At 50.9% G+C, this 19,685-nt stretch overlaps 1 protein-coding gene across 2 annotated transcripts in view; it reads right to left on the bottom strand.

The window, feature by feature from the left end:
* The window catches only part of VLDLR (very low density lipoprotein receptor), a 29,297-nt gene extending 9,903 nt beyond the window's left edge, over positions 1-19,394 (bottom strand). Inside the window, exons 1-6 of one of the 2 annotated variants that reach the window (XM_032866540.1) lie at positions 19,255-19,394; positions 6,951-7,070; positions 3,798-3,920; positions 2,300-2,422; positions 232-603; positions 10-132 (exon numbers count right to left, since the gene is read on the bottom strand). In XM_032866540.1, coding sequence (XP_032722431.1) covers positions 10-132; positions 232-603; positions 2,300-2,422; positions 3,798-3,920; positions 6,951-7,070; positions 19,255-19,336 — 943 coding nt within the window. In that variant the 5' untranslated portion in view covers positions 19,337-19,394. The remainder of the gene's footprint in view (positions 1-9; positions 133-231; positions 604-2,299; positions 2,423-3,797; positions 3,921-6,950; positions 7,071-19,254) is intronic. The other variant, XM_032866541.1, reaches the window with a different exon arrangement.
* Positions 19,395-19,685: the final 291 nt, after the last annotated feature.

Consider the following 19,685-nt stretch of genomic DNA (forward strand, 5'->3'; position numbering starts at 1 on the left):
GCCCCTCACCGTTTTTGCAGTTGACCTCGTCAGAGCCGTCCACGCAGTCCCGGATGCCGTTGCACTGCCTGCTGCCGTGGATGCAGCTCCCGTCCTCGCACTCGAACTGGTCAGGGCGGCAGGTGCGCGAAGCTGCGGTGGGGGCGGGGGGAGGAAGAGGGAGGGTCAGCCACACGGTGCAGGCGGACCCCCGCAGCGGGCACGGAGCAGACCGCTGAGAAGGCTACTTACGACAGTTGACCTCGTCACTGCCGTCTTTGCAGTCGGGGTCCCCATCGCAGCGCCACTTCTTGTGGATGCACTCGCCGGAGCCGCACTGGGTCTCGCTGGCCGGGCACTTGGCGTGCATCACGGGCTGGCGGCCGCACTGCTCCAGCGACTCGTCGGACTGGTCGGAGCAGTCGGCGTCGTCGTCGCACACCCAGCTGAGCGGGATGCAGGACGAGGTGCCGCACTGGAACTCGTGCGCGCCGCACGTGGGGGGCGCGCACGCCAGCTCGTCGCTGCCGTCGCTGCAGTCGTCCTGGCCGTTGCAGACGAAATTCCTGGAGATGCAGCGGCCGCTGGAGCAGGTGAACTCGTCGGGGCTGCACGTAATGTTGCCTGCAGCGGGGAGAGGGCAGACCGCGCTGAGCGTGGGGGACTGGTCCTGGCTTCCCGACTCTCGCTGCACAGCGCAGCGTGCGGGGTCTCATCACGCCCCCTAGCCAGCTCTCCCAGCTTCACTTAAAAGCTAAGGTGGCATTCTGTTTGCATCGGAGTTCCTGGGGTACTCGCATGCAGCCTCAGTATGGACAAGATGCAGGGGCTCTTGAGTAAGAAGGGAAAGAAAGGACCAAGAGAACTGCTGAAGGCTTAGAAGTTAATTTGAAGTGAGAACCACAACAGATTCCTAAAGGGACAGCGATGAAGAACTTAAACCTGACCGGGGCCTTCCATTTGGAATGGCAAAGACCCAGCTACCTCTGAATGGACAGACAGCTCGTCCGTCCAGGTTATCAGCTGAGAACACCACGTATCAGGTATGCAGGCAAGTGTGGACTCATCAGAAGCATTATGATTCGATTAACCCAAACCAGCCATTATGTTATGCTACCACACGTGGTTCCTTCTCTGCTGGTCCCTCAAACCAGGATCAGGAACAACAGATCTTAAATATTTTCAAATGTTAGAAAGTCACTGCTTGGGCTGGAATCTATCTCAGTCCTCACCGCCCGATCCGCAAATGATGATAAACCAGGCAGACTAGCCAGTTTGTACTTGGACTCAAATTCCTGCCGAATGAATCAAGGTCACAATTTGCTGGTAATTCGGGTAGAGACCACGACTCTCTTGGGAAGCAAAGTCTAGTTTTAGGAGGGAGATACTTGGTAGCTCTGGGGCTCACCAATACATGAAGCTCAATTCTAAGATTGAACCGAAACTCATTGGACTAGGTGCAGTGGTATCGACGTCAGAAGTCGACTTCTCCACACGAGACTGGTGTTCGGAGTACAAGCATGCTCCGCTCACTAGTACTCTGCTGCAGCGGGAGGCCTGTGCTTGTCAGCCCTGGGAGCTGTCGCTCCGGGAGCCCTATAAAAGGGCGGTAGCTTGAAAGAGTGCTCACAGCAATGTTTGTTCAACCCAGATAATTCCCAGGGCCTTGCCTGGAACGCACGGCACTTTATTACACATTTCCCAGGAACAGAAACATGAAAGCCTATGAAACAGAGCTCGTATTCACAGGCAGGGACTATGGGAAGAGCCCAGAAAGGACCGTCAGCTGGGCAGGGTTTTCTCTGGGTCTCCACTGGCAAGGTGAGAGCTAACGCTTCTGGGCCAAGTTAACCTTCGGAAAGGCTCAAAGAGCATCTAGCTCGGAGGCAAGCCCAAGTTCCTCGTAGGCTACTCAGGTCATGTATTCCAAGAGGCAGACCCACTTGAGACCTCGGCGTGAGCTTGCTGGCCCTAGTCCCCTTCCGGCTGTGCTGGGCCCACGTGAGGAAGGCCCGGGTGCCCCTGTCCTAAGAGAGACGCCACACGGCTGTGGTTTCACTGACCTATTCTGGGTGGCAGTGCCCTGAACGACCTACTGTCTCCTGTCTGTCTGCCCAGGAGGAACACCAGAGCAAGCAGTGGCCAGTCACCGGGGGACTCCTGCCAGAGTTTTAGGGCAGTAACGAAGGCCAAGCAGCTGCGCGCACAGCGAAGTCACTGGAACTGCATCTTCACACTCGAGGGACCTTCTCCCCCTGCCCACCCTTCTCTTTGAGCAAAAGGGTGTCAGGCATAAGCCACTCGACACCAGTCTTCTTACCACAGTTCTCTTCATCTTCGCCACTGTCACAATCATTTTCACCATCACACCGCCAGGACACGGGGATACACTGAGTGGACCGGGCGCCACAGCTGATTTCGTTTATGCGGCATGTTCTCATATCTGTTGATGATATACAGTCTCAAAAGAGCCTCCCCCACGCCTCCGTGCCACACTGCTGGTCCCGCGCTGCCTGCCCGGGCTCACACCTGTCCCTCGGTGGCCTGGCGAGATGCGACCTACTAGTGGGAGCCACGCCAGCCGGCGCCGCCCAGCGGGACCCCGGAGAGCCTCGACCGCGTTCCTTCTTCAAGGTTGCGTGGCGTGCTCAGCTCTGGCTTCTGTTTTGTTTGGCACAGTTAAGCTTATCGGCGGGCCTGCTCCTTGACCTGTTTTTGTTTGTTTGTGATCTGTCAGATACCGTAAGGTCACCTAATGGCCACTTCCCAAAAGGCTAGATGACCTAACACCTGGGAAGCCTCCTGACTAGATTCCTTTAAAGGTTCCTCGTGACCTACAGGAGCTTTGCCGAAATGGGGACCCCGTCCTGGTTCCTGACCTTACTGGGTCACTCTCCACTAAAACTCAGGGCCGTGTCTTTCCCGGAGGTGATCTGACCTGTCGTGACCAATGTTCTTATCGCTCCCCTGACTCCTTGCCTCGAAAACTGAAATTGATGCATTTATCTTCCTTTCTGCTTCACTGAGTTTTGTCATCCTTATTCCAGACCTAAACATGGTTCCCATGAGACTGGCACTTTTCATGTTTCCACAGCTCTCGACTGCTTCGAAATGAATTCCAAGACTTTCTTCACCATGACATTCAAAGGATCCTAATTTACCTGACCCAAATCCTCATCCTCTGTGATGTCACAGACCTCTTCCTGGCTATCCGCCTAAGGACACAGATATAAAGTGGCATACCTATGACATTTTTCTTATTTAAGAATAAGGTGTAAGCTTTACCCTACTTTAATAACCTTAGGTAAGAGATTTGTTAAAAAATCATGATGTCACCCTATTTCTAGCCACCTTACCCCTTTAGTAATAGACTATATATGTGTGTGTGTGTGTGTGTGTGTGTGTGTGTGTGTATAACATAAGCTGTACATTTAAAGCTTATCCTGGGCCCAAAGTGGGGAACCTCCTACCTCAACTTAGCTTCCAGGACCAGAGTACCATCTGCTTGGAGTCATGATTACAAAATATTTTAAATCTATGCACCTAGTCAAGGAGTTCTTAATCAAATCGGCTGGCTTCGGTCTTAAACATTCAATAGCGAAGCTACCCAAGAGAATGTCAGTCTTGTTAGACTAGGGACAATATTCTTTAATAGACACTTATCAACTTGTTAATGACTTGACTGACCTTGGAGTCCACTGGCCCACACATCAAGGCAGGCCAAGGGAAATTACAACCAAGTTTTGGATGAAATAAGACTTAGAGCTACAAAACACGAAACAGCCTGGGAGAGTTACGGTCCAAAGCAAATCACTCACGGCACTGTTCTGGGTTTTCATCAGAGCCGTCTTCGCAGTCGGGATCCCCGTCACACTGCCACCGGCTGGGGATGCACTGGCCATTGTTGCACACAAAGTCTGACTCGGCACACGTCTTCTTCACTACGAAAGTTGATCGGCGGGGTTAAAGTCGTAGGCACCCGAGGGCTGGTATTCTCACTGGGGGTGAAACTGCCTGTTGACACCTTTTACTCCAACAACAGAATGGAGCCTGCTAGCGCTAAACTGCCAATATCCAGGCGAACACTAGAAAAATCTTTTTTTTTTGTTTTTGTTTCTGTTTTTGTTTTTGTTTTATTCTCCAGAAGAGCAAGACGGTCATTTGAGAGAGTTGGGAGATATGGAAGTCATGGTAAGACAGGGGTTGCTCCTTACCTTGCAACCCAGGGAGAACGTTTAAGCCCGGGTATAAATAAGGTCACATTTTAGAAGCCAAGAGGTGGACTAACATCAACTAAAAGTCACAGAAGATGCTGTGGGGGCTGCCAATGTCCCCACATGAGGGCTAGAGTGACAAATCACCTGAGAAAGGTATAAATTCTGCTACTAATTCCAACAAGGGCAGGCCTTTTCTCCTGTGATTCTGGTGACTATGCCACTTGTCCAAAATGGGACAATCCACGGAGTGCGGACACCGAGAAGTATGCCGGGAAGACAGGCATAAATCTGGACTCTCCTAAGCCAGTTGGGCAGCTTGGTCACTCGCCTACCAAGTAGTCAGAGATGGCAGGGAGGGTCTTTGTAAGCAGCCACATAGGGTGTTCTAGGCTCCTCCTTCCCAAGCTGCATTCTTCGTTGCTCACGTGCCTAAATTTCCAGTTTTCACTCTTCTTCCCTAACGAATATTCTGTAATGGCAAATCAGCCAAAAGATGACAGTTTGCTAAGAACTAGAAAGGGATTGCTTCAAGTCTGGGGTCTGAGCTAGGGACAACTTGCAGAGTGTAACCGCCGCCCCCACCCCCTGCCTCGGACACGGCACAACAGGGAAATAGAATGATTATAGCCCATTCTGACTACTCAAAAGACGTGGTGACAAATCCTGATGATCCAAAAGGGATAATTCTTCCCCATGAATTGTGTAGCCAAGGAAACAAGAAAGGCCACCTTAGCTCTTAGATTCACACCTGTTTCTAAAAATCACAGAAACGCTCAAACCCCAGTATTAATGGTGAAAGTGACATCCAGGCTCGTGCGCTCCTGAGCGTGTCAGAAGGTGAGGGAGTGTCTGCGGAGCTAGTTTGCGGCAGTTCAGCCTGCGGTGGTCCTCGGAAGAGGATTGGGGGGGGGAGTCGTTATAAAGAGACCACGTGGTTTGAGGATATATAAAATGTTAAGGGAGTAGGCAAGACGGCTGTCCTACCAAGTGCTGATGCTAATGATAAACAGGGACAGAAACTTGCCAGAGTTCCTCTCTCTCCGTTCTGAACACAGACGGGGAGATTAAAGAAAGGCTGTTTGAATTGGGCCTTAAGAGATGGATAGAAATGTAGGTGTGTCACGGGAAGAGGTCTACCAGTTACCCGCTCACAGGGTCTACGTTACTCATTAATCCGGTGAGCTTCGTGCTTGTAACAGACTGAGTTGGGGAGGGGGGTGCTGATGGGAACACATCACTTGTGGATTCCAAGCGGCAGTTGACTAAAAATGCTGGTTGACATGCCTGAAAGAAACAGCTCTGCTGACACTATAGCCCAGTTCAATATCGAGACGGCGGACAGGAAAAATACTAAGTGGCTTTACGAGTTTTAAGCAACTGTGCACCCTTTTCCCTTCCAGGGAGGAACATCTCAAAATAAACATGCAGAGCTTCCCTGAGCAATGTTCCCACTCTCCTTCTCTACCTGCATACCCAGGAGGCAGAGACCAGTGCTGGCTAAGGATATATTTAATTTTTCCCATTTCATGGGATTTCGAGTACATATATTTACCCTCTTACCTCTTCCAAACCCTCCTGCTGTGTCTAGACGTTATTTATGTGGAGACTATTTTAGGAAGAGCCAGCAGTGATCCCTAAGATGACCCAGGTTAGCTGCCACTAAAGTAGTCAGATGGCCAAAGCAGGCTTCTGAAACACGAGGAGAATAATTACTTTCTAAGAACAATGGGTTTTCCCCTTCGTGAGCTCCCATGATGTTGCTCAGCGTAAGACAAGTGCCATGACGCCTACGTGCTGCCATTTTTGTAATGACGCATGAAGAAGCAGGGGAGGGCATAACGAGATGGCACTTGAAGCTACCTGCATTTACCTTCTATTTTTCTTCTGTATTTCTAGTTTATAGAGTGGACATCTTTATATAACATCCTTTAGAAGGCAAATGACCATGTTGTCACTGACATCCATACAATATTGTTTCAGGATTTTTACACCAAAGAACAAAAGGATCAAAAAGTAACCTTCAGCATGTATTCAAGAGAACCTAAAGGCCATGTTGACATGTAGTTCTCAGCTGTTGTGGCTCAACGTAAGGCATTTCTCACCATGATCTTTTGATCATTGTGGTTATGTGCATACCAGTAGGCATGACAGTCTATCCCCGTTCTCTTGGGGAAAGATTGTCTTCCACCCTGCCTAAAGCTTTAGAATTAGCATCTATTGTAGGCAGAGGCTTTTTAAATATCCTTATCTGATATGTGATCTGCCCTGGCCTGGAGTTTCTATGTCAGGAGTTTATGAACCTGCTGAAACCTAAGGGGATTTCTTACTATTCATGACTTAAAAAGTCTCTGCCTACAATAGATGCTTTCTTTTTGGGGGTATCAGGGCTATTTGAAAATTATAAAAAGAAAGTCTGTTCTAAGCAAGCTTCTGTCTCTACTTCTAGTCCTCCCATCCCCTCTCCTAGCTTCCCATACCGAATGTCTGCCTGGCCTAGATAAACCAGGTCCTGCCATTTCCAAGGACCCGCGCTCGATCGGCAACATTCCACACACAGGCTGGTAGTCCCGTGTCAAACATTGAACCAGACTGCTCTAGAACAGGATGTATAGACTCTTGGGACCCTGGGGTTCAAAGCAGTTCTTACGAGCAGCCTCTTATTTTCAGAATCGTGTTATTTTCAGAGCATCACGTTCAGTGACGTGCGCGCACCCTTGTGAGGTGGCCCAGGACACTGTCAGGCTCCTTACTCACCACAGTTCTTTTCGTCACTGCCGTCAGCGCAGTCTTCGTCCCCATCGCATTTCCACAGCAATGTAATACAGCGGCCGTTTGTGCACTGGAATTGGGAGGGTTCACATTTGGCTTTTCTTCCTAAAATCAAGAGGGAGCACTTAGCTAAGCTGGGATGCAAGCGTGGGAAGTTAGAGATGCAAGTTACCCAAAACCCGTGGATACGGTCCCTTTCGGAGGGACCGCTGCAGACTCAGCAGGGTAAAACATTCTAGTCGCCAGGGCTGGGCGGGCACAGGGGCAGTGATGGACAGTTATTGAGTTCTTAGCGGGGCAAACGCCATCTGGAGAATACTAGATTTCCCAGCCTCTCTTGCAATGAGGCACAGCCTGGGATGGGGCTAAGGTCTGGCTTGTGGAATATAAATAGGAATGGTAAGATAGAACTTCTGGGAAATATTGTCAAAGGGATGGGGGCCCATTTTCCTTCATTCCTTTCTGACTCCTGAAAACTGGGCGTGGTGGCTGGAGTAGTGATTCTGGGCCAATGGAGCCAGACCAAGAGAGAAGGAACCTCAATGGCTCAGAGGCCGCAGGGAGTTGGGTGGGACTCACCTGCCCGTGGCCTCATTTCCCTCATTTGTTGAACTCATGAGTGTAGCTATAATACAGCCAAATCCGAATCCTTTCATAGCATTTCTTGGCCACATTCTATACGGTTCATGGATGATGTTCCCATTACATGCAAACTGAGGGAGATTTACAAGGGGCCACAAGGAGGGGGCTGAACAGAGGTAGAATGCTTGGCTCCTTGTCTTCGAATTTGAGGTCTAATTAGAAAAAGATATGCTTACAAAATGCCTTGGGGATAAAAATCAAGAAGGGACAGTTGAGAGGTAAAGGGAGATCCTTCTTAGTGACGGAAGAGAATGGAAAGTGAGGGAGAGCCACAGACTGGACTCTGTTCCTCTAACTCTCTGAGTTCCTATGTTTGATGTATGGATGTTTAATTCACAGGGTGGCATGAATGAATCCTTGTAAGCAGAGCACGTAGTTTTGTTTTTTGTCCTTGCCTGGCACGGGACAGCTACCGTTCAGGTGTTTCCTATCCAGACGTGTGCCTATCTGGAGGGGGTGATTTCTTTGAGCAACAAGGCAAGGGTCTAGCTTCTTAACAGACATAGACTGCGAATATTTGGGTGCCCCAGAGCTCCTGCAGATGACAGAGGGAGGCCTTCCAAGCAGAAAGCCTTCCGACTTCCTGCTACCTTCCAGCATCAGCAGCTGGTTTAAGAACAGACGCGCCGGTGACAAGCACGGGCTGGAACTCTTGTGCTGGCCACACAACACTCCCATTGGCCTCCCGATTGTCAGCTACTCCCGGCTCTCTGGGGGCAGCCTATGCTTTGTGGCTAACTCCCAGGGAGATGAGAATGCGGTCCAAGTCAGGGTTGCCATACGGGGGTGGCGGCGTTCTCGGGAACGCAGTGTTTTCGTAAACCGTGTGTGCCACTCTGCTCCCAGGTGTCCCGTGAAGCTGGGACCCAGATAGAAAGCAGTAGATTTCAGTGGCATTTCTTGCCTCTGTTTCATACCATTTGTTCATTCCACAAGTATCTTACTGGGCTTAAGATCTCAGGGATTGAGGAGGGTAGAGGTTGGCAGGAAATGTCAGGGGCTGGTTTTAATCCTGTTCAACTGAATAGGAGAAGCGGCTGCCTCCCCCCACCCATCAGTGTAATCCCAAGAGCTTGTCCGTGTTCTCCGCGCTGGGGCGAGCTGCTGCAGGGCCCCGGCTTCAGTTCTCTATCCCCCGACCTTTGAGGGCTGTGCTAAGAACCTACTTAGAGCACTTCATTTAAAAAGAAGCAAGCGTGCGATTTGTCGTCAGACAACATCAGTGGAAATCTAGTTGGAGAGAACAGTCAGACTGCGGTTAGGAGGTTCCGAAATTTTTTTTTTTTTTACTGTGTTATGTTAGTCATCATACAGTACATCATCAGTTTTTGATGCGGTGCTCCATGATTCATTGTCTGCCTGTAACACCCAGTGCCCCATGCAATCCGTGCCCTCCTTAATATCCATCACTGGGCTCACCCATCCCCCCACCACCCTCCCCTCTGAAACCCTCAGTTTGTTTCCCGGCGTCCATAGTCTCTCATGGTTCATTTCTGCCTCTGATTTCCCCCCATTCACTTTTCCCTTCCTTCTCCTAATGTCCTCTATGCTATTCCTTATGTTCCACATATAAGTGAAACCATAGGATAATGGACTCTCTCTGCTTGACTTACTTCACTCAGCATAATCTCCTCTACTCCCATCCATGTTGACTCAAAAGTTGGGTATTCATCCTTTCTGATGGAGGCATAATACTCCATAGTGTATATGGACCACATCTTCTTTATCCATCCATCTGTTGAAGGGCATTGCTACTCTCTTCCACAGTTTGGTAACTGTGCCCATTGCTGCCATGAACATTGGGGTGCATGTGGCCCTTCTTTTCACTACATCTGTATCTTTGGTTCTGAATTATTTTTAAAGGTTTTCAGCACCAAAGTTTGCTCAGTGAAAAAGAGACAAAAATTCAGACACTGATATCAACACACTCAAAAAGGTAGGCACAGGGGCGCCTGGGTGGCTCTGTGGGTTAAGCCTCTGCCTTCAGCTCAGGTCATGATCCCAGGGTCCTGGGATCAAGCCCCGCACTGGGCTCTCTGCTCAGCGGGGAGCCTGCTTCCCCCTCTCTCTCTGCCTGCCTCTCTGCCTACTTGTGATCTCTGTCAAATAAATAAATAAAATCTTAAAAAAAAAAAAAAGGTAGGCACATAATCGGGCTTCGACAGGGGTGTAAAATTAGGTGTCAAATGATGGTTTTCCCCTTCAGGGTTAGGCACTGAAGATCTTAAAATTGACTTCAGAAGCTACAGATTTCCTAGACACTCAAGCCAGCCTGCGATCAAATATAGGCACACAGGTAAAATAAGGCTGGCGTTCAGCGCACCAGCATCTCCAAGAGGGTCTCTGAACCTAGTTGTAGCAAACTAATTGTGCGCAATAATAAATGATATTAAAATCCCAGAAGCAGTGCTTCCAAGTCAATGCTGAACAGATTCAGGGCAGAGAGACAAGCATGCTCTTGGTGTTTATTCCAATACCCTGAGATAAAAAGGAGTTTCATTTCTACCTTTGCATATCTGAGATACTGCCATTTCGCCCGATTTTCCTAAACCTTCTGCCCAGTTATCTTAAAGCTGTGTTTTCACCAGGACACTCGCAGGGCTCTGGATTACCAGGGAGAACGGTGCGGGGGAGGAAGGAAGAAGGATACTGCATGTTGCTTCTCCTTGACTAGATGAGCAGGGCGGGGGTCACAGGGGCTAAGTCTGGCCGGCTGCCTTTCTAAAGGACCCTCTCTTTAAAGAGAGGTGAGTAAAGACTATAGGCCTGATGGCTCTGCCTCAGTTTCTTGTAATCTAAGTACTCTGTTATGACAGACTGCTCCCGGGCAGAAAGCGCTCCTGGTTTCGTTGAACTCCCTGCCCTGCAAAGTGACCAGAGGCCCCCACCCCCACCCCGCCCCGGTACTGGGACCTCAGCCAGACTGCAGGGCTGTGCGTCTTCTGTCCAAGGTTCAAGAAGATTCTCCCTCACACCTCGGGGGCTCAGCCGGGAATGCCGTTTTACAGAGCCTCCAGGAGGACCGACAGCACCAAACAAGTTAAGAAGCTTTGGGTTTCCAGAGCTTTGGGGGATTACGGGGTTGTGGACCCAAAGTCTATTTTCATCCATGACAGTTATGTCTCAGGTTCAGCATTCTCTTTTCATAAAAGGAACAGGCCGAGCTTGAAATCATCTCCACCCGAGGTGCTTTTGTGGATTTTTTTTTTCCCCCAAGACTTACTTATTTCAGAGAGAGAGTAGGAGGGGAGGAGAGGGGGAGAGGGCGGGGGAGAGAGAGTTCTAAGCAGACTCTGCACTGAGCTTGAAGCCCGACTTGGGGCTTGATCTCATGACTCTGAGATCACGACCTGGGCTGAAACCAAGAGGGGGACGCTCAGTGACTGGGTCACCCAGACACCTGCCCCCCCTCCCCGCCCCGGTGCTTTTAATTCTTAGACTAAGCTAAAACCACCAATGCCTCAAAAAATGACCCTAGAAGTAGAAGCTCTAGGCAGCCTGTATCCCCAGACCTATCTGCTCAGAAAGGTGAACAGTGGGGGAAAAATGTGGTTTTTAGCAGGGTTTCATAGGAATGCTTTAGCACCAAAAGTATGGTTAAAGTTGGGGAAGAAAGGCCGCGACTCTGGGGAACCCTGTGTGTTTTGCCTGTTTCAACCAGGAGGGCTTTCTGTTTCAATACTAGGGTTTTGTGTAAGCATTTGGAAAGGGTTCCTTCTATCGCTTTAAGAAATCGAACTGTTGGCCTCCATCTGGGTTTTCTTTCAGCTCTAATACTGGAACCAATATCCCTGCCCCTCTGGGTCGGTGTTGGGGGGGGGTTGGAAGTCGCTGGCACCTCATCACATATGTACGTCGTCACAGCTGTTCGCATTTGTAATGAATGAAGGCCCAGGAGTGTCAGAGGCTAATTTGCTAATTCTGTCCCTCGCACGGGGAGAATCTGATGCTGCAAACTTTTGACGTCAAGGTGCCTTGTCCCAGGAGCCTTGCTTACCTAAGGAGTGAGCGCTGCTACCCAGCCATGTTGGCAGGTCTACTGGCTCCAAGAAACTCAGGGGTTTACATGCATAGAGAAGTCAGCGTGCTGCTGCCTGACTGTCCCTGCAAGGATTAACGGGGAAGAACAACAGGGAAGCTTCAGTGGAGAACTGCATAGACCTGCTAGTAAACACCCAGCCTTCAGCGTGGGCCACGCATTTCCCTAGACGGCTCCGAGCTGCCCAGACTACAGGGAGGTTCTGGGTATCGGGCGCAGACCTGAACTTGAACTTGCACCGAGTGGCTCCGGCTGCCGCTCCACGGGGACCGGCAGGCCCAAGGAGTCCGACAGCTCTCCCTCTCCTCCTTGCCGGAGCACAAGGCTGTTATCTAGAGGAATTTCTTCAGTCCACTTGGTTCGCCACTTTGGGGCCGCCAAGGGCATTTATTTTTAGTCCGGCTCGCTACTGCTGCTGCTTTCATGCCAATCTTTCTATTCATAGGCTAAAACTCATTTTAGGACAAGCAGACCTGCGAGTCAGCAGAGTGGTTTTCTCTCTGGAGAGGTTAGTGAGTGAGAGGGAGGAAGGAAGACGGCCCCCGCCGTCAGGCACAAAGGCTGTGCTCTGGCCCTCACGTCAGCCTCTAAAGCACTTGGAAGAACCAGCTAGAAGCTGTTCAACACTTTGGTTCATCCTTCTGATTCACTGAAATAAATGAATCTTACCGTTCACTTGTCAGTTTCTCCACAGACATCGGTGAGATGATCTTAAGCAACCCGGGTAAACAAGTTCTTAAAATTGTTGGCCAAACACGCCTCTAAGGCTTTCAATTCACACCTAAATTCTAAATTCTACACTCCGAGCGCGACTATTCCCCTTTTATGTATCAGGAAAGAGGAGTATGGACAGGGGCAGCGTGGTTCTTACCCAACATCAGCCTGCGCAGAAAGCGAAATGGAACCCTGGGCAGTCCGGCTCCAGAAGCCTCGGCACTGAGCACGCACACAGCCTAGAGCACCTCGATTTCAGGACAGCTTCCTGCTGGAATATTCTGTTGCTTTTGCTTTTGGTAATTTGGATAGTAGAGTCCGTTTAAATCGATCCAGAATTAGGCAGTTTCATCTGCCAAGATGATACTATCCTAACACAGTCTTACTATTGAAAGACAAGGCTGTCTTCCCTCCTTGCCCCATTTTCATAAGGGAAAAAAAAAAAAAAAAGCCACTGGAGTGTCCTCAGCAGGGTTTTTCCTAGAAGGATGCCAGGGCTTGGCTTTCTAGTCTAGGGAACATTGGTCAAGTCAGAGCATATTGGCAAGTTATTTGTTCCTGTGGGTCGTAGACGGCTAGTGCTGGGTCGGGGGCGCTCCTGTTCTCATTTGCACCCGAGTCCCCACAGGGCTTGTTAGAACCTGTGCTGGGCCCCTCCTCCCAGATTTTCAGGTTCAGCAGGAGCAGAGTGGGGCCCAAGCTTGCCTTTCTGTATTCCCAGATGGTACTGACTGCTACTGGTCTCCGACCATACTTTGAAACCACTGCCCAAAGGTGAGGAGGTTAGGATCCAGCCCACCATGGAAGTGACTGGGTCAGTTTCCGGGTTGGAATATGTAGTCCTGGCCCCATAAGCCACACGCCCATCGCCGGATGGGCATGGGGGGTAAATGCCACACTTGGAACAGACATTATGGTGACAGTGTGAGGCGAAACGTCTGTACCCATTAGGTAGGTAAAATCTAGATGCCTTAACAGGCATGCATGGTGAAGAGGTTCTTCTAAAATCTGTCTTGTCTTTGCCAGAAGCCCCTATCCTTGAGGGGCTGTATCACTTCCTCTAAACCCTTGGTCCCATAGAGAGCCTGGGTTCTTCTCCCCTGGCATTTTGCCACCAAGCCCAGCCCTGTTCAGGCTCATCCCTCACTTGGTCTAAATGTGCCTCCTGTCCCTCTGCCTCCTAGCCGCCATATTCTCTATCCATATCAAGATGGCAATTCAAACAACCTAGAACGGCTTGAAGGGCCAAGGATGGGATCACGTCTAGGCTTCTCGCTGGCCCCAGGGCTGAGTCTAGTTCCCCACCTACTTCCCCCAACTTTTCCCAGTTGGTGCCCACCAGCTATCTGCTCAGAGTACACCCAGGGATCCCCAGGCCTGTGCGCTCACTCTTGCTTAGTCTTGGTTTGCTCCTGTCCCTGCTGTGTACTTCTCTACTGGAGTGGGCACCAATGTCTCCCCTTGAAGGAGGCCCTCCAGTCTTTTCTTGACCCTCCAGGTGTGGTCTGGCTTCTTCCCGCTGGTCACACAGCGGCCATGTCCGGAGACGCTTAAAGCTGGTTTGAATTTTAGACTTTTCCTGAAGCATTCTTTCCAGCTTTTCTGAACCTGAAGCGTGTGACCAGTTGTCTGACCAGCTAGAATACTCTGGAAGACTCTGCTTTACAGAGTCCAGTTCTCTGTGCCCACAGAGGGAGTACATTATCCTTATGGCACTTGGTCATTTAAAACCCGTGTGCTTTCCCATATTGCTCTGTCAGAGCAAGTGTGTTAGTGTGGGCGTGCCAGCCTCATTTTCCTGTGAGGACTGAGCTTCCGGGATGCAGGGAACAGTAGTGGCAGCTAACTGGTAGTGTCATAAATTTGATATGTGGGAACTGGATTTCACTTGGGACATGCTTTCATGCTCTTTGGGAATGTTGGCCGCAACCTGTTGCTGCTCAAATCTGATCAACTTTCATAAGGTCATCTGAGGAGATGGAATAGTATCTAGCTTTGTCACATTAGAGTCTATGTTGGTGACAACTGGGAAGCATCATATTGTGTAACAGAGGTAGCAAGTGGGAACTCCAGCAACCGTCAACTGCTATCTTTGATGCCTCTTTTGTGATTTTATGATTAAGGCTTCAATGTTGGGTCTGCTCACTCCTCTCCAGAGCTTCTAAGCCAGGCTGTAGTTGGAGCACTGATTTCCTAATTTGACTTCCCCACTAGACCAAATGCCATGAAAGAAAGGACCAACTCCCTAGTCACTGTGTCCACGCCCACCACCATGCCTGCTGGTGCCTAATGGCACAGGGTAGGTGCTCCATAGATGGATGTCAAGTGTTTTAAGCAGAAGTATGAGGAATGTTGGCATCAACCTACCACCTAGTTCGTGAACCTACAGATCAGTTAATAACTCAGATCTTGGGAAGGCTTCTTCGGAAAAGGAAAGATTAGAGGCAGTCTACAAAATAGGAACTGTGTTAACGCAGTGTTTGGGGGGAAAAGAACTGAGATCTAACACGTGAAGTAGTTTGCAGATGTTGTCTGTCAACTACGGTTTTATCATCTCTCTTGCTTGGCAAATTGCAAGCCCCACCCCTCCAGCCCCCAAAACCACATCTATATACATAAAGGCTCCTAGCCAGTAGGGCCAACCCAGAACCCAAGTTGGTGGCAAGACCAACCACTCCAGCCAGTGGTCCTATCTTAAAGTTTCTGCCTCCAAAGTTACTTCTTAATGCAAGAGCTTGCATACCCATCCCCTCCTCCACTGGCTCTGGAGCATTTCTAAAATTTAAAGTCATCAAAGGCTCCCCAAGCAAACATTAAGGCCCCCCCCCTTTTTTTTTTTTTTTTGCATAATCTCTGTCCTTAATATCATGGCACCTGGGAGGCATGCATACTCTTGCTTAACTTAGAGCCCCTGAATAACCAGCAGGCCCAAGCTTTCCTAGGACACATCACATGAAGGAAGAAGTACACTAACTTTACGGTATCACCTGCCATCCGCTTTAGTTCCTGCAGCATGGCTAGTGTGTCTAACCAGGTGGTATTAACCAGGCTTAGAGTTTTTATTGCTAAGCCAACAGAAGAGCTTAGCAAAGAGACACAGATTCCAACTGAAAAATGCAGAGTGAAATTATCAAGCAGGATTCTGATAGAGGTAAGTCACAGGGAGCCTGAAGCTAACAAGCTGTCAGTCCTCAAATCTGCTAGCTAGAAATTCTTTAGCTGGGCACAAAAAATTGTCCCTGGCTGCTTCTGCTCAACAGGTACATCCCGCCCATCACCTGTGCAGAAGGTACTTTTGGACCCTTTGTCTTGGAAGTACTGTCCGTGTTGTGCCCTAAGAATTCTTCTGAGATGGACGTAGAGGAGAAGGGAACATAGTAAGCAATTTTGAGTCTATCAATTAACCATCTGGAGAGCAGCCCACCCTGAGAGGCTTTCCTAAGGCAGGTACATTTATCATAAACATCATTGCAGACCTTATCATAGCCCTTGGAGGCATTTGATTTCTCATAGGCTAGAATGGGAAGGTAGCTTTCCAAAGTACATTTAACTGTGACTTAAGGTCAAAGAGGTGTAACTGCCTATCCTTGATCATTAGTCCTTCTACCAAAAAGGACAGCATCATTCACATTCTGTAAGAAATAGAGAACAGTCTAGGTATTTAACATGAGTTATCTGTACATGTATGCTGTGCTCTGAGTCTTTCGGCCTTTGGATGGAAACCCAATGCCATATGTCTGGGAGCTCCCTGTTCCCTTGATTGTGGCCACATTCTGCCCTGGGAGTTCTTGTGAAATCTCGCCAGGTTGCTAATTCTGGAATCGAAGGGGCTTGGAGCTACTTTTCATCGCTTCTAAAATGGTAGTAAAACTGCTCAAGTGAAATAGAATTTATGGTTATTCAACTTTATGAAAGGCAGAAACACGTAAATCAGGACCTCACTGCTTTGCAGCATGGAGACTGCCATAATTAACCTTGCTAGAAATGCTAAGTGCTTCAGTATGCAATTGATCACGGTACAGTCGCAATACTGGGCTGCACTGCCGAACCTGGCCTTCATACACAAGGAATCTGGGGACACAAGCGGTAAAAGCCGAGAATCAAAACAACACAGGACGGACATTCTAGCTAAATGTCATGTGAAGGGAGCAACAGGCCCATTTATGGGAGGGAGGGAGGGGCTCAGACTTCAGGAAGCTGTCACTTGCCGGGTGATCCTCCTTTAAAGAATCCGGGCTCCCATGCTTGTTCTATGGTTGAATGAGGATTAGGATCACTGTCACAGTTTCCCTTGCTGCAAGGGGATGAGAGTTAAGTTTATTTTCTCTTCTCCCTCTGGGTTAAGCTAGCTAGTACTACTAGCTTCGTGAACCTTTCCCCACAGTCAGAGAAGTTTCTGTCTCCTCTTCTGCTAGTTGCTAGCCATTTTTGAACAGCCCTCCTAAAACCTTTGTTCTTCTAGGCTCTGGCTTTAATGAATATGTGGTACCCCACATCCTAATCTTGACTACCTTAGGCTGGAGGAAATGTACTAGAAATGTATTAGAATTCCCAAGGATTTGCCATCAGGAGTGCAACTCCACTCCTGAATTTCAACTTCTCTTGTTAGCCTGGTTGAAGTTTTCAGTCAGGATCTGAGAACATTCCTGCCTTGTCCTAGAGTATTTTCGACCAGTACCATGAGTGTATTTGGCGGGGGGAGGTGTTGAAGGGGGGTGAGAAGAAGGGATGTATACAAAACCAGGACCAAAAGGTCAACTCACACACCCTGGGGCTTTGAACTTCAGAGAGGAGTCAGTCTGGGTTGGCATAAGATCAGTACCTCCTCAGGCAATCCCAGATGCTATCCGGTGGAAAAAAACGATGTGCCCCCTTTCCTTTGAAAATTTATGTCTTGCATGGGCTTTTGTTCTTCACTATTCATGGCACGTCACATATTTCACATGTGACACAGGGGAGTCAGGGGGACCCTCACCTACCTCATACAAGGCCAACTAACCCATTTCAGCAGTGCAAGGGCATTCGCAGCATTCTATAGAATAAAGTTAACCTCCAAGGGGAAAGTTATTACATGTTACATTAAAAGAAATCATGCAGCAAAAAACCCTTTCTCTCACCTCCAGGAAGGTTGGTTTTCAAGAGTTTCTGGTATACCTAAGTCTTTTGAAAGGTTATGAAAAGTAGAATACAAGTCATGGTACTATTCCGAGAAATCATTTAATAAGTTAGTATCGCTCATCCATTAATGATTAATGTTCCAGTCTGAAAATTCTTGTAGGCAGGCCTTTTCCAGGCCCTGAGGTTTGTTACCCCTCAGAGGCTGTCGCCACGACTCGCCTTTTCCCCGGAGTCCAGGTCGGGGAGAGCTTTGGGGAGAAGAGTGCGAGGGAGCCCGTCCGGTGTTACGCGTTCCCTCACAGATCACACTTCTCAGGCTGCTACACGCGGAGTTCGCGGAGCCATGTGACCAACCCAAACGTGATCGGGCGGCCAGCCAATCGCAGAGGGCAGAAAAGCCCGTCCCAGCTTCACACGCTCGCTCGGGATAGTCCGAGCCAAAGGGCAGCGGGGGGGCATCGGGAGGCTTCGAACCCCCCAGGTATGGCCCGAGACTGCTTGAGCGCACACTTAAAAGTTGGCTCACTTCAGGGGCCACGTGACTGCAGGCAGGCGGGCCTCCCGAGCCCCCGGGCGGTAGCAGCTAGGACTCTGGAATGGGTGCTCGGATCGGGGGCAGCCTTCTGTCCACTTCCCCGGAGCTGGCCAGCAGGGCCCGCCGCGTCCTGTCAAGATCACTTCAGGGACGCGCCGGGACTCTGACCGAATCCGTGGAAGGGCTTCCTGTCCTCTGCCCAGGAAAGTTGTGCGGCTCCAACTGGGAGAGTGGCCGAGGACGGGGCTCCCGGGCCCAGTGCGGCAGACCCGGGGCACTCGCAGTAGTCCCCAGCGCCACACACCAGCTCTGTCGCGCTACTCCCTTTGATCTATTGTTTGGAATGAAGGCTAATTACACAGTCACTAGATTAGGACTCAATTCCTCTCGAGGAAATCTCACCGGGAACGAAGATCAGCAAACTAACCTGATTAAGTCTTCCTTGCGCTCCCCTCCCCCCCTGCTCAGCTACACTGGAGACCCGAGAGGTTTACAAACACGGCGCGAGGGGGGCGGGGGGGGGGAGCGGGGAAAAGAGGTGAAACACCCAGCGGGGAGTCCTGTTTGAGACCGCACTCGTCCTCTAACCCCTACTCCAGAGAGACCACCCGCGCCCGGGGAGTCGCAGTCCGGGTGCGCAGGCTGCGCACTTGAAGTGGCTCCCTGGAGCCTCCCGGCTGCCGCCCATCGAACGTGCGCCCGCTCACCGTCACCGGGGACTCGCTGCCGGGACCCGCACCCGGCGCCCCGCGTCCCCGGGGGCGCCCATCCTCGACCACCGAACACTCCCACCCCCCCTCAAGTCCCAGGAGCGTGCCCCGGGCTCCCGCGCACCGCTCGGCCCGACCCGGCCCTCTGCCTCCGTCCTAACACTCCGCCTCGCAGAGCAGACAGAACCATTGTTCAGAGGCTCAGAAGCCCACATTCCCCAGCCCCGGCCAAGCGGGGTGAAAAACGGGGCAAAACAGTGGCTTTGGGGGACAGAGTGTAAGGGAAGGAAGACTGGTTCAGGCGAGGCTTTAGGACACCCCAAATCCCGCTGTCCCCCAAGCCCGGCTCCCCGTGGCCGCGGCGCTGACAGTCAGCTCAGAGGCGCCACCAGGGTTGGGAGGGAAAGAAGGCGAGCAGAGCGGAGAGGCGCCTCCTAGGAGGGGGGTGGGCAAAAGGAGACCCGCGCCTCGGGGCCCCCTGGCGCCCCGGCTGCGTCCGGGCAGCCGGCGGAGGGGCGCGTCCTCACTCACCCGCTCCGGTGGCGCGGCTTTCCCGGGGCGCCCAGCACAGCGCGAGCAGCAGCCAGAGAGCCCAGCGCGCGGACGTGCCCATGGTGCCCGCCTGGATGGTGCCGCCGCCGCCGCTCGCTAGCTCCGCACAACAAGTTACCAGCCCTTCGCAAAGGAGGAAGGAGGTGGGGGCGGGGAGGGGGGAGGGGGAGGAGGAGGGGGAAGGAGTTAGAAAGGGGGAAAGGGAGCAGGGAAGAAGAGGGCACCCCCTCCCCTACAACTTGCACAATCTCCTCCCCACCAGCCAACCCACCCACCCACCCACCCACCTCCCCGGGCCGCAGCAGCCGTGCAAGCGGAGCCTGCCGGCAGAAAATAATGCAGGCGCTGCAGAGGAGGGGAGGGGAGGGGAGGGAGAGGGGGTGGGGAGCCGAGAGCAGAGGAGAAGGCAG

This window comes from Lontra canadensis, unplaced genomic scaffold (genome assembly GCF_010015895.1).
Source record: "Lontra canadensis isolate GAN:19392208 unplaced genomic scaffold, GSC_riverotter_1.0 scaffold31, whole genome shotgun sequence".
NCBI classification, from domain to species: Eukaryota; Metazoa; Chordata; class Mammalia; order Carnivora; family Mustelidae; genus Lontra; species Lontra canadensis.